The sequence below is a fragment of the Chanodichthys erythropterus genome, chromosome 18 (genome assembly GCF_024489055.1).
Source record: "Chanodichthys erythropterus isolate Z2021 chromosome 18, ASM2448905v1, whole genome shotgun sequence".
Classification (NCBI taxonomy): Eukaryota; Metazoa; Chordata; class Actinopteri; order Cypriniformes; family Xenocyprididae; genus Chanodichthys; species Chanodichthys erythropterus.
In genome coordinates, this window is record NC_090238.1 from 36896336 (window position 1) to 36911310 (window position 14975).

The following is a 14975-nucleotide window of genomic DNA, read 5'->3' on the forward strand; positions in this document are numbered from 1 at the left end:
TCCGCGCTGAGGAGCCATGCCGACGCACAACCCACGTAAAGATGATAATTCCGCAAATAACTGCAGTTGCAGGTTTCGAACAGAGGTGGCGACAAAGAGGCAAAACCTACAGACTGCAGCTTTAATGTTCTGGCAAGGTTCTCTCAAAGTTATGAACAAACATTCTTCCAGTAATGTTAATATAATTTTCTTTTTATGTTATCAGTCTTGAAACATAAGCTCAAAAACATTACTCATATATCGTTCGTGGAAGTTATTTTTTTTCTGAAATGCTTTAGTTGGACATTCCTGATTTTTTTCAGAAATTTTGAGAATGTTCGCTTAACCAAGAAAAAAACGTTCTAAACCATTTTTTTTTTTTTTTTCAAACTGGACATTTTTAAAATTCAGCAACCTTTCAGAAATAACATTCTCATAACTTAATGTGAACGTTAGCAAAACGTTATTAGTAGGGGTGTGACGAGACAGGTATCTCACGAGACGAGACGAGACTCGAGACTGAGTTCACGAGACGAGACGAGACAAGATTTTTACACAATATTTTTAAGAAATCCTCAATGTTGAAATCATGACTAGAAAAAATAGTCTGCAGGTGCATTTGAAATGTTTTAACTAATCATCTTATAATGAATGTCATTCAGTTCTACTTTCTGAGTATGAATTATCATATGCAGTAAAAGACAACAATCCTCAAGTAATGTAAAAGGTTTTGCCACTAACTCAACTGACTGACTTCTCTTCTGCATGATTTCAGTCTCTTCAGCCCTACTGTACATGATTTATGAGCTTCTACAACTTTTGACCTCCTAACTGAACTCATTTCCACAAACTGATCATAGAAATAAAAACAGTATAAATAAAAATGTTAACACTTTACAATAAGGTTCATTTATTAACATTAATGTATTAACCAACATCAACTAACAATGAGCAATATATGTGCTACAGTATTTATTAATCTTTGTTTATGTTAGTTAATAAAAATATCATTCATTGTTAGTTCATGATAGTTCACAGTGCATTAACTAATGTTAACAAATGAAACCTTATTGTTTGTGCTTAATAAGATTAAGAGAAAACTGTTATTCGTTTTCATGGTAACACTTTACAATAAGTGCAACCATAATCGCACTCTCTCAATATTCAAAGTGCAAATAAGAACCACATTTTTCTTTGATACAGAGCTAAGAGATGGTTACAACTGCACTGCCCAGCCTAAAATAGCTTTCATATTGAGAGATATTTGCATTCATCAGGGAGCCGCTTTCAAAATGCGGGGTATTGAAATCGTGTTTGAATGCGCACTCGCGTTTACTTTCACTTTCAGCGATCGCGCGTAACTCTGTAAATATGGAGCTGCGGCGACCGTTATCCAACTGAATTAAATGTTTTTTATTTAAATACAAAGCAAAACGACAGTGGAGGCGTAATGTAAACGTAGCGGTGGCATATTCTTTCCTAATCATCCTAACACTCATGGCAATATCACGAGACTACTTTTCGCCTCGACGAGAAATCTCGTCACAGTTTAGTATCGCGAGATCTCGTCACACCCCTAGTTATTAGAACATATTTTTGCACATATAACAGAGGTCTAGCATGCAATTAAGCAGGAGAGTTTAAAATCATACATTTAAAGCTTGTTTAATATATATAGATTATTTAATGTTAGTTGTGTTAGTTGAGCTGTAAAGTTGTCTTTTAGAGTGATACTAGTCTACCCGGGTAACAAATTTAGGTTCTAAAAACATTTTCCAAACATTCCATTTTGGTTGTGGGAACATTGTTTTTATATCATTAAAATGTCCAGACATTTTTAAAGTTGTTATTAGGTTACAGAACCAGTGTTGAGGTAACGCATTACAAGTAATGCGAGTTACGTAATTAGATTACTTAATTCAAGTATCTAGTAAAGTAGATGCTGCTAAATGTATTACTGCCCTCCACAGGTCAAAGTTTGAAACAATTGTTATATACTTGCACTATCATATTTTTACTTTCCATAAAAAGTAATGCAATTAGTTACTTTTTTTTAGGGGGTAACGCAATATTGTAATGCATTACTTTTAAAAGTAACTTTCCCCAACACTGCACAGAACTGCAACTTACAACATACTAACATTATTTTCACCCAACATATTTTTAATATTCTAATAATGTTAAAATGTCCAGTCTATCATGATTAACATTACTTAAAAACATTTCTTACAATATTATCCTAAGTTTATTTTCACCAAAAATACACATTGTTTGAACTTTGAATTTATTTTTAATATTCTAAGAACATTAAAATGTCCAGATGGAAGAGCTTATGTTTATGCATCACCAATGTAATGAATTTGCTCCAAATGTTGTAGCCAAAGTTTAAAGTAGCATATTAATCTTACTGTTTCTGCACTATGTATATTAAGTACGGTATGCAAATTTTCAGTAATAGTATGCATGAAAGAGTCAAGACTTAAATGAGATAAATGTGCACATGCATTTAGAGACAAATGAGGCAAAGTTAACTTTTTAAGTTTTTTGATCAGACGTCTTTGCACACTTACCAACCGTAAGTATGGGTTTAGTTGACATGGTCTAAAATAAATACATAAAACTTGTGTTTTGTTATGACATTGCAAACAACCAGGAATATTGCTTTAGTGCAGCTGTTATTCCTTCAGCTGCATGTATTCATGCACATTTCAGTGGGAGGAAGAAAAAACACACGCATTTGAATCATAAAAGCAGATGTTCAAGCACAGAGATATCATAACAAACAAACTCCGGCTTTGCATTTTCACTCAATTAACTCATAACCTGCTTCAACGATCGTACGCCTAATTCAGAGACTGAAAACACATGACGAGTCAGTGTGTGTCTGTTAGCATGTTGACTGCTCACGCAGGGAAGTGTGTTTGTTGCGGCAACCAACGCTAATTGAGAACGAGTGTGTGGCTCACTTCCCGCACACTTTATGCAAGACTTGATGTATCAATAGAAAGGCTGTGTCTGTCTCTCTTACAGCACCGCATGTTCAACACCGCCCCACTGTGATTTCCTTTGTGAAGAGACGTTTCATTGTTTCACTCGGATCATTTGGCTCAGTGTGTTTTATGTGAAGAGGTCGGCAGACATTTGAACCCGTCTGGATGATGAAACTGTCTGCAATCACATGCTTTAAAAAAAAAGCAATAGTCCTGATTCATTCAATCATCATTATTTTAGTCAGAACATTTTCACATGAAACGAGTCGTTCAGTGCCAGTGATGCTCTTGACTTTTAATTTCCTGCAGTGGTGTCAGTAATTGAATTCAGATTGTGGAATGCAAACGATAAACAAACAATGATGATACGGTTCATAATTATTACCAAAGTTGGTTAGTTAGTGTGCAAATAAGTCAGTAAGTATTACACAAAATAATATTAAAAGCAATTTTCTGTGTTCAAAAATACTATACATCTCTGACATGCTGTTGATTCCCACAGATAATCATTTCAAATCATTCCTCAGTTTAACAAAGAAACAAAAATCATGTTCGCAGTAATGCACTTACAAAAATAGAGGGATGACTATGAGGGAAAACACTGCGACATGAAAAAATATGAATAAAATAAACATTATATCCCGGTTTCACAGACAAGGCTTAAGTCTAAAATCCTAGACTAAAATGCATGTTTGAGCTGTTTTAACTGAAAGTAACTTGCACTGACATATATTAAAACATGTCAGTGCCATTGTTTTGTCTCAAGATCCACACCAGTAATGTTTTTTCTAGGGTATGTTTATAAAAGCTACTTAAATATCCTAATTGAAATAAAGCTTAATCCTGGTTTAGCCTAAGCCCTGTCTGTGAAACCGGCCCTAAATGTGTTAAAGCAGAACTAAGTAACTGTTTTACCTTCATAAATAGTCCTTACGATGGTTAATTGACTTGTCGTGGTGTGTTTGAGGCGAGCACTCACCCTCTGGCACGTCTACGCCAGAAATCAGCACTTTGCAAATTGAGCTGCGCCGACCCAAAACAATCTCGCCTCGTGATCACGTTCACGCGAGTGACAAAATGCTTTACGGTAATTCAATAACAATGTATATATTATGACTTTATAAGACTATTTTTATTCAAAAATTACCCACCTCCATCGAGATTTATTGTACTGTATTTGCAAAACTACTGCGCTGGTGAGCGTTGTAATCGTTGTAATCCAGAGCTGCGCTTGGAGTATTTACGACAGTGTGATTCACTGAAGGAACCTGTAGGGGGAGCTTCACAAATCTTACTGAGTTCCGCTTTAAGTTATCTTGATATCTTAATTATAACCTATTTCACTATTGTATGATGTTGATTACATTAAGTGCACAAACAACATGCTTGAAATATAAAATGAATGCCTATGTATGCATAATAAAACAAACTGGAAACACAACCATGCCTAAAAAATGTATATTTTAGGATAAGGACTGTTGCAACACACTATGTTGTGTAAAAGTAATTTAATATTAATTGTACACAATAATAGCAATATAATATTAATATCAATTTCTCACCACACCGTGACCATTGGCTACAGGATGTGGGTGTGTCCAGTGAAGTGACAAAGGTGATTTATGCAAATGAAGAGTGACTTACGGGAGCGACAACCAGTGGAGCTCACATGATCCGTCACTACATCCTGTAGTGGAGAGCGTCATCGGTAAAATGGAGGAGAAGCTATCCGGGTATGACGGATGCCTGGTCAGGTCAATGCAAGTAATATATTTTATTGCAGGATTAACAGATATTACTACATGTAATTTTTGTTGTAAGTGTAAAATAAGTAAATTTAAACAATCTGGTTATTATTTTTATGCCATGTGAGTTCAACGACGCTGCCAAAATGTCCCTTTACAACAAGATTTTGCAGTGTTGAATATTGTAGCCAATCACAGGGATTTCTGTTGAAAATAATGACCAATCAGAGGTGTTTAAGTTACTAGTAGTGAGAATCCACTCATCTCTCAAAATGTTGAATGAGTTTATATTTAATCACAACTTTACTAAGTCCTGCACTCGCACAAATCCTCTGAGTATAACAAACAAAGCAGAGATGCAATGTAAATAAAAGATTCATTGTGCAGTTTTGACAGATTCGTTGATTAAAACGATAGTTTTTGCTGTACTGACAGCTTCAGTGATTATAAAGGAAGCACTCTTTATTCACCGACTAATTTCATTCACAATTTGAAGAAAAGTTTTTGTTTTTCATGAGACTGTGATTTTTCCTACATACTTCAGTACAATTTTTTTTTTTTTTTTAAATGTTGGTAACTACTCTGTTGGCTATAGTGGTAATTTAATGTCTTTTTAGATTTTAAAATAAAAGTTTTTGTTTTCCATCAAGTGTCTTTCATCGTGCAACTTTTAGTTGTACAAATTCAGACAATCTTTGAGGGATGTACAAAAATGTTTTGGTCATCACATTAAAATATTTAAAAATGGATAATATTCAGACTTTAAGCTTTGAAGTACTGGAAAAGTTGTGTGAAGTACTTGAAAGTGGCACTGTGATGTTGAGGGGGTAAGATTGGATGACTTAACAGTCTGCCATACTTTGTCTTTTGGTGAATTGATGAGACTGGCGGTCAACAACTTGTATATCTCTGTGTCCATTTGGTGGTACTTGCTGTGAACCCAGATGGACCGGTGCCTTCACTGCAGATAAATAGCCGCGATGTTTCTCGTTTATCTTTAATAATAAGCATTTTAATGCAGCTTTCAATCCTATTGGTTGTTTCTTCCAAAAGTCACTTGTCATTTGCATAAAGTTAAACATATCTCACCTTTATCACATCGCAGAGCACGCCCACATCCGGTGTAGTGACACTAGTAGGTTCCCCCCTTCAAAGGAGGACAAGATTTGTCATGACACCGGAAATCTGCAGCTCTCTTCATTGAAATGAATGGGATTGTGTCGTTGGCAGTGTGAGGCGAGAGCAGTGTGAGAAAATCACTTACTAATCTTCTCTGTGCAAGTTTTCTCTGTTTTTACAAACTGAAGGAGTGATTTTTGTTTCTGTGATCAGCAGCGAGTCTCGGCTTTGGTCCGGAGAGCTTCATCTGTAATGAACCTGGAACTTTCATTTCCATGTAGTCACTGAGCAGACGGATATAATCCAAAGCCATTCAAAAATAAGGGACATCACACGCATTTCAAAGTGTTGAAGAAAGAACATCTGGGATGAAAACACAAAGTCTACCAAGAAAATGAAATTATGATAAAATGGATTTTCTATCAATTCAACACATGTACAAAGATTAAGTATTTTGCATGATCTTTATAATATATCAGTATGAAAATCAGTGTTTTTTCTTAAGACTCAAATACATAAATTATATTTTGCATAATACATAAGCTATATTCCACTTTAGAGGATATTTAAAGTCAACATCAAACAGCATTCACAATCCATTTTCCTCAGGTATTGGCATATATGTACAAAATATATTTCTGAATATACAAAAATAAATTGATTGCAAGGTAAAAAAGTTGCAGTTCTGTACCAGAATAGCTATCACAGGTTTACAACCAGGGTTAATATTAATGTTATATATTTAAAAAAAGACAAACAAACATTTATTCTTTATAATAAAATGCACTGATAAATAATTTGCAATAAGACCAAGAATATGTATTAAAAAAAAAAGAAAGAAAAAAATATTTAATTTCATGCTGACTTAGGGCTTTTAAAAGAAAAATCAAATGCTCAGTTTTTCTCAATCATAAAACATCTCTTTCAACATTCATAAAATGTAAATAAATACCAAGCAGACATTACTAAAAACATATTCTATGCATAAAACGTGCATTTAGCAGTAAAAGTGCGTTTGCGGGTGCGTTCTCACTGCGTGATCTCAAATGAACCGTGAGTTTGACTGGTCAGCAGTCTGTCCTCTCTTGTTTCTTCATGCGCCGAGTCTCTTTGGCCTGTAATGATGACAGTGAAGCATATTAAAGAAGCCATGTTATGCCCTTTTGTTTTCAGACTCTATTAAAATGCTTGAATGTTCAAAAATACATTATTTTCCTCATATTCTCCATTGTTGCAGCTCCTCTCTCCCCAGTCTGTCAGTAACGCTCTGTTTAGTTCCTGTCTCTATCACATGACATGTCATGTGTTTTAGTGAGATTAGGCTGGATGGGAAGCGTCACTCTGCACCAGCCATCAGTGGAAATGCAATGTGATGTTCAGCATTTCCTCTGGTGATTGTAGTGGATGCAGTGGATGGAAAATCTACTCATTTATGCACTGCATTTAAATCAGCAAATAAAACAATCCACCAGCAGACATGAGAACATTTGCAATGTGAAACATGTTAAAGAAATAGAATTTTATCAGCTAGTATTTTTGTCTTGTTTCCCAGTACAAATATCTAAACATTCTTAATTTTAAAAACATTTCCTGGAGAAAATTACAAGTTTTCTACTCTAAAAAAATGCTGGGTTAAAAACAACACAAGTTGGATTAAAATGGACTAACCCAGTGATTGGGTTAAATGTTTGCCAAACCTGCTGGGTAGTTTTATTTAACTCAACAATTGTTTAAAAATGACTGTATTGCTTGCTTAAAATTAACCCAAAGTATGTTGGAAATTAACATTTATTAATATGTTTAATAAATTAACATTGAATAATAATAAAACAAACATTTATTAAATTGCTTATTAATAAATGTTCACCTTTTGATTATTAATGTTGCCTCTAGTAGTTATGTGTCAACTTTTTTAATTTCCAACCTATTTTAGGTTCATATTAAGCCAGGCATATATTCATTTTTAATCAATTGTTGAGTTAAATAAAACTGCCCAGCAGGTTTGGCAAACATTTAACCCAATCACTGGGTTATCTACCAATGGAGTCAGAAAAATCTTGAATTAATCCTCTTGAATTAAGTTTAGTTTTCTGACCCCATTGGTGGATATTTTTTTTCTGTTTTAATCGTAAACTCGCTTTATTTTGGTACATTTTTCAGAAAACAAGTCTTAATATCTTACATGATTTTGCTTCTCAAGTAAATGTATCTTGACTTAAGATTGTTTTGGTATTTCTGCTGGAAAACAAGACAAAAGTAAATTTTTTTGCAGTGTGCAAAAATTCAAATTCCACCATTTCACTGGAAAAAAAAATGCTTTTCTTATTTAGTATTTTTGTGCTTAATTCTTAAAATTCTTAAATCCAGATGCTTTTACTAGATAAGTAAAATGACACAAGCAAAATTATCTGCCAGATCTGGCAGATAATTTTTCTTGTTTTAAGCAAAAATGCGCCCCCCCCATATATTTGGACTGGAAACAAGACAAAAATACCAAGTAACAAAAGCATGTTGTTGCTCCAAACCTGTAGGACTTTCTTCAGTAAAACCTAAAAGGATAAATTTTAGGTTATTTTGTCCTTTTGGATCTTGACAGAACTGAGTGAACTCTCAGAAAAAAGAAAGTCAAATGGGTTTAGAAGGCATGACGGAGAGAAGTTTCACTTTTGTGATCCAAAATTCAGTATTCCATCTATTTTTTACATTGTTGTTTATAGTATGTACACGCACTGACATCTCCAGATGATTGCAAGCAGAACAAACAGAGAACCCATGAGGAACGACTCGACTTCCTCACACCGTGTCTGTCTGCTCAGTAGTCTGTGAACGTGTGGAGGAGGAGCAATAATTCACAGAAATGATGGAATGGACATCCATACGGGGAGAAATGAAAGAATCATGGGAAAGGGGAGGCGTTGTAAAATTGATTTGTGAGAGGAAAGTCCTACCTTGGCATTGTGATTTTGCATAGCACGAGTTCAACAGCTAAATAGAAGAGCAAAATAAAATTCATGGTGAGTGATGATTTTATCCACATGACAGTTTCATGCATCATCAAACGCGTCATTCCTGCCATGCATTATGTTTTCATGCCACACCATCATATATCTTTAAAAAAAATCCATACAATATTTTAAGAATGAAACCATATTAGGATGTAATTAATTTAGAAATATTCCTAATGCTTCTTTTTTCTTGCCTCTTGGCTTCTGTTTGATCAAATCATCATGTCAACAAATTAAAAATACGAAAGAGAAGTCTGAGCGCTTCTGAACGCCGGTTACACCTTTATATAGAAATAAAGCCTTAATTACAGAAGCACATTCATTATGTAGAGATTACAGAGTTCAAATGTTACTGCACAGCAGGAATGACCCAAACATTGAGGTGCCGGTGGTGAAATACCTCCTCGTTGTGTTTCTCCAGCCTCTCCAGCTGTTCACGCTGAGCCGCCTGGAGTTGCTCGCTCTCTTTGGACTGTTTCATGGCGAGCTGTCAATCAACGCCCATGTTAATTTGCATAATTAGAAACATGCATTTGACAAAAACAAACAAAAAAAACATCTGAAACAAGATTAGAAACCTTACCCTCTTTCTTTCTGTAAGAAACTTCCTTGTGTTCGTGCTGTTGAGCTCTCGAACTCTCCTGCAGAAACACCACCCGTCAGTTGAGTCATTTTTAAAGGATAAAAGTAGATTATTGCTTATTACTTTTAACCAGTAGGTGGCGCTGGCTTAAAATTTTGTGCATGTCCTAAGTGGATGATGATAATTCTCAAGTTTCTCTACAATATACCAAAGCGTTCCCAAAAAAACAGAGGTAATTTTGTTGACGAATAATTTTCGTAACATTTTTCACTGACGAAAACGAGACGATAACTAACTGGGTTTTGAATGACAAAAACTATAATGAAAATCTATTGAAACTTTCTTCAAAGAATAAAAATAACACGGAAATGTTTAGTAAAACCTAAAAGGAGAAATTTTAGGTTATTTTGTCCTTTTGGATCTTGACAAGAAAAGTAGATTATTGCTTATACCTTTTGACCAGTAGGTGGCGCTGGTTTAAAATTTTGTGCATGCCCTAAGTGGATGATGACAATGATAATTCTCAAGTTTCACTACAATATACCTAAGCGTTCCCAAAAAACAGAGTTAATTTCGTTGACGAATAATTTTCATAACATTTTTCACTGACAAAAACAAGACGATAACCAAATGAGTTTTGAATGACAAAAACTATGATGAAAATCTATTGACATTTTCTTCAACAAATAAAAATGAGATGGAAATGTTAGGGAGGTATGATTAGGGAAGAGATCCAGTCATGTCCTGTGTTGTAGCTGCGTACATTTGAACTGTAACATAAGACATAAGCTGGCATACACTTGTTACATGGCTCATAAAACATTAAAAAAAATCTGGGAGAAAGAGAAGAGCAGACATATAAATCTGAAAAAGAGAGCTCTATTCGGTGTGGTTTTCTGTACGCACACATCAGAAGCGTGCAGCCACGCTTGAGTACTGAATTTCACGTCTGAATGGACAAATACACACAACATGATGTCAAAATGTCCATTTAGAAGAGTATTCATGTTGTGAGAATATTGCATGTGCATCAGTGTGTTGGATTCCAGCATTCGGTCTTAAAATATGTCAGAGCTCTTGTTTTGTCTCAAGATGCACACCAGTAATGTTTTTTTCTAAGGTACGTTTATAAAAGCTACTTAAAAACCCTAATTGAACTAAGGCCTAGGCTAAGCCCTGTCTGTGAAACCAGGCCCATATGTTCTTCTTCAGGAGAAGTGGTTTTATTTCATTTTAAGATAATGTATTATATGTCAAAGCAGTTACGTGTCTGTCTTGCATGTTTAAATTTTAAAATCATTCATATTAACAGGTTAATAGATGTTTTCTCCAGGAGTAGCCTATATAATGCGTTTGGAAATTTTAGAAATGCTTAATTAATGCATTACAGATGTCGTCAACTAAAATCGTCAACTAAAACTAGACTAAACCTAAAACAATTCAGATGACTAAAACTAAATTTTAGTCAAAAGACTATGACTAATACTAAATCAAAATTTGCTGTCAAAATTAACACTGCCCAAAACACACCCTCAGTTCCTCTTTGACGTTTTAAATTTATTGGTGTGTTCAAGTCAAAATGTTATGAAAATCAAGTTTGGTCTGAATATTGATGATAAGAGGCAATTGTTTTTGAAGATTTGTAGAAAAAAAACATCTATAAAGAGGTTCAAAATGATGCAAAAGAGCATGTATGGTTTCCTCCAATTGTTATTTTGAGGTTTTGACCAACACCTTTTGGGATAGTGCCAATAAAAGTTTCATCTCGAAGCATTGTGTAGATGGGGTTTATTTTACTGAATGACGTAGGCTACTTACTGTATGGTCAAATTCGGGGAGAATAACAAGAAAGTCTTAGAAAGTTTTAACAAAATGGTGGAAACTAGTGCACTGAACTGAGCATCATCCATGCAATCAGAGAAGAACAGAATAATACTGTAGTTCTAGATGGTGTTTTACCCTTAAAAAAAGAGCAAATTATGTGGATGAAATTGCTCAAGATGGTTCTGTTTGGTCATTACACTGTAATAGCAATGTCTCAAAATACAAGCAAAGCACAAAGAAACAACATAATGCTGCTCGCATGAGCTTTAAAGGGAATTGCTGCTGAGCAGTTATTATTACCTTTCCCTCTCAGCCTTGTTCTTTATGCTTTTGTCTTGACTGATGGCTTTGCTGCTCTCCATCGAGGTCTTTGCTTGGGTGGTTCGCAGCTCTTTACTCTGTCTGTAAGAGGAGGAGGAAAATAATTCAATCGGTTTTTGTGACAAACATCGGTTTGCTCTTTGATGTTAAAAGTAGGGATGTATTTATACGCTGAGATTTTCTTTTTTTTAAAAAGTGTCCCATACAAGTTTTGCACTTTGACTGTAAGTATTTTGTTATGAATCACGTGGTTATTAAATATATAAACTATTTTTATTTTATTTCCAGCAAAAATAACTAATTTGTGAGACTTATTGCAATATAAAAGGATATAAACTGGTGTGATAATATCTTGTTTGCACTGTGCAACAAAAGTATTTGCTGTTATAATAATAAACGCTTGATAACTCTGTGGAGTTAATGTAAAATATACAATAAGAGCACAGAGAACAAAACAGCAGCTGCAAGAAAAGATACACACACGCACACACACGTCATATGGAACAAAAGCCCATAAGAAACACACACAAGGGAGAATTCAGTGAGAATGAATTGCACCTGCTGATAGCGCTGTTTAGCAAGCACAGACCGCATTGTTTCAGCACCCGATTCACTAAAGGAATTATGCAAATCAGGTAATGCCTCAAACACGCCCACAAAATTAGAGCTGTTCACCATTGGCATGGAGCAATTCCCCGGCACACAGGCCGGATCCGAGCGGCCGTTTGTGGAGGATGCAGCAGACGACATTACCGGGATTGCAAATGCTTGACTTCACACTTGGATATATGCCCGGTTATATCCATCATTTAATGAATTACTGCTGACGTGATCAATAGAAACTGTACACACACGTTAATTGCAATTAGCAGGCACACAGTGATGTCCTTTGTGAATCCAGAAGGCACTGTTTGCATAGAAAGGAGGCAAGTTTGCCCAGAAAATAATGACACTGACTTCATTAGTATCAAATAATATCCTCATATAATCTTTTTGTTTACAACTTATATAATTTAAATATATTAATACATATATACAATACCGGTCAAAAGTTTATTACTGTTTTTACTGTATTTTGGATCAAACATATGAAGCCTTGGTGAGCAGAAGAGACTTCTTTCAAAACATTAAAAAGATTATTGGAAAATGTTTACACACGATCATACTATTTTAGGCTTTTCGCTTCAAAGTAGCACATTTGATTCAATGTTACTTGCAGATTGTATTATTTGTGAAATTTACTAGCAATTTTTAAGTGAAAACTGTTTCTACACGATTTGTGATAGCGCATATAGTGCCTAGTTAAACTATATTGTAGGAGGCATTTAAAGACCCAGAGTTTTGAGTGAAATATTACATTATTATATTTTAATAATACTGTAATAATAATTCATTTTGTTTATGGGTGCCTTTCAAGACTCTTAAGGACAGCTAACAAATAATAAGATACATAAACAATAAATGAAAATGAATGAAAGAAAAAAACAATACACAATAACACAAAACTATATCACTCAGAATAAGATCATCTAAAAAATGAGTTTTAAGACGTGATTTAAAAATTTAAAGACTACAGCTACTATGTATGTCTATTATTATTATTATTATTATTATTATTATTATAAATCAATATATTATATTAAACAAAATACATTGTAAATATAAAAAATACTTATTTTGGTAAAAATATAAATATTTAAAATATTTTATGATTAAATATAAAAAGGAAATAAAGTCACTTTTCATGTTGACTCGATTAGCTGCATGCCACAAAATTTCCCAACACGTCAGAAACGGAGTGATTCATTAAAGCAGAGAGCTTTAAAGACATGAAAATCTTTGTAGAGAGATCCAAGTTCTCCAGCGATGCAGGTCATTGTCCTGAGGCCAGCGATGAAGAGGGGAACAGACTTCAGGGACACTATATAGCTTTCATCTACATTCAGTCGAACTCAAAGTTTGGTGTTTTCTTCAGAACAGAGCTCTCTCTCACCTCTCATGGACGAGCGTGAGATGATGTGTTTGCTGCTCCTGCTCCATGAGCATCAGCTTTCGGAGCTGCTCACACTGCTGGATCACATGCTGCTCCCTCACATTCTGTTCCTCAGCCGACTGGCATCTGATCATCTCAGCCCATTCTGACGCGTGAGCCGCAACCACGTCCTTCACCTGCCGTACAGGGACGAAACAAAACTTTGTTTTAATATTCAAATTGCCAAAACAAGAAGCTGGAAATTTAAAAAAACAAATGAAATTCAACTCGATACCTTGGATTTGTGATTTATTGTTACAGTCTTAATTTGCCTTTCGATGTCTCTGCTCATTTCAAGGCTGTAACTTTCACTGAGGATGAACACATAAGGAGTGTGTTATACTTCACAATGTTCTGGCTTTGTTTTACAAGGTTCATAGCGTGAGATGTAACTATTTTAATGGATATTCTTCAATTTTTTGTATAAATATTGCCATATAGTATGTAATTTTAATCTCTAACTAATTGAGAGACAAAAAAATGAGAGAAAAAAAAAATCACTGCATAATCATTTAAAGTGAACTTGAAATTAAATTTCACCTTCATTTACTTTTTAAAACAAATGTTCACATCCATCCAACCAACATCCATCCATTCAACATCCAACCAACCAACCAACCGACATCCATCCATCCATCCATCCATCCATCCATCCATCCATCCATCCATCCATCCATCCATCCATCCATCCATCCATCCAACATCCATCCATTCAACATCCAACCAACCAACCAACATCCATCCATCCAAACCAAGCAACCGACATCCATCCATCCATCCATCCATCCATCCATCCATCCATTCATCCATCCATCCATCCATCCATTCAACATCCAACCAACCAACCAACATCCATCCATCCAAACCAAGCAACCGACATCCATCCATCCATCCATCCATCCATCCATCCATCCATCCATCCATCCATCCATCCATTCATTCAACATCCAACCAACCAACCAACATCCATCCATCAAACCATCCATTCAACATCCATCCATCCATCCATCTACCAACCAACCAACCATCCATCCATCCATCCATCCATCCATCCATCCATCCATCCATCCATCCATCCGAACAACCATCCATCTATCCATCTGACCAACCAACCAACCAACCATCCATCCACCAATCCATCCATTAATCCATCCACCAATCCATCTAACCATCCATCCATCAACCAACCAACCAACCAACCAACCAACCAACCAACCAACCAACCATCTATTCATCCATTCGAATGACCATCCATCCATCCATCCATCCATCCACTGATCCATCCATCCATCCATCAACCAATCAACCAACCATCTACCAATCCATCATCCATCCATCCATCCATGTGACCAACCAACCAACCAACCAACCAACCAT

The 14975-nt window shown here is 35.2% G+C and overlaps 1 protein-coding gene across 2 annotated transcripts in view; it reads right to left on the reverse strand.

The window, feature by feature from the left end:
* Window positions 1-7971: 7971 nt before the first annotated feature.
* plcb4a (phospholipase C, beta 4a) overlaps window positions 7972-14975 on the reverse strand; it is a 60524-nt gene continuing 53520 nt past the window's right edge. For both annotated transcript variants that reach the window (XM_067368446.1, XM_067368447.1), the window contains 6 exons: window positions 13834-13909; window positions 13560-13735; window positions 11546-11647; window positions 9422-9479; window positions 9239-9325; window positions 7972-8818 (listed from right to left, as the gene is read on the reverse strand). In XM_067368446.1, coding sequence (XP_067224547.1) covers window positions 8627-8818; window positions 9239-9325; window positions 9422-9479; window positions 11546-11647; window positions 13560-13735; window positions 13834-13909 — 691 coding nt within the window. In that variant the 3' untranslated portion in view covers window positions 7972-8626. The remainder of the gene's footprint in view (window positions 8819-9238; window positions 9326-9421; window positions 9480-11545; window positions 11648-13559; window positions 13736-13833; window positions 13910-14975) is intronic.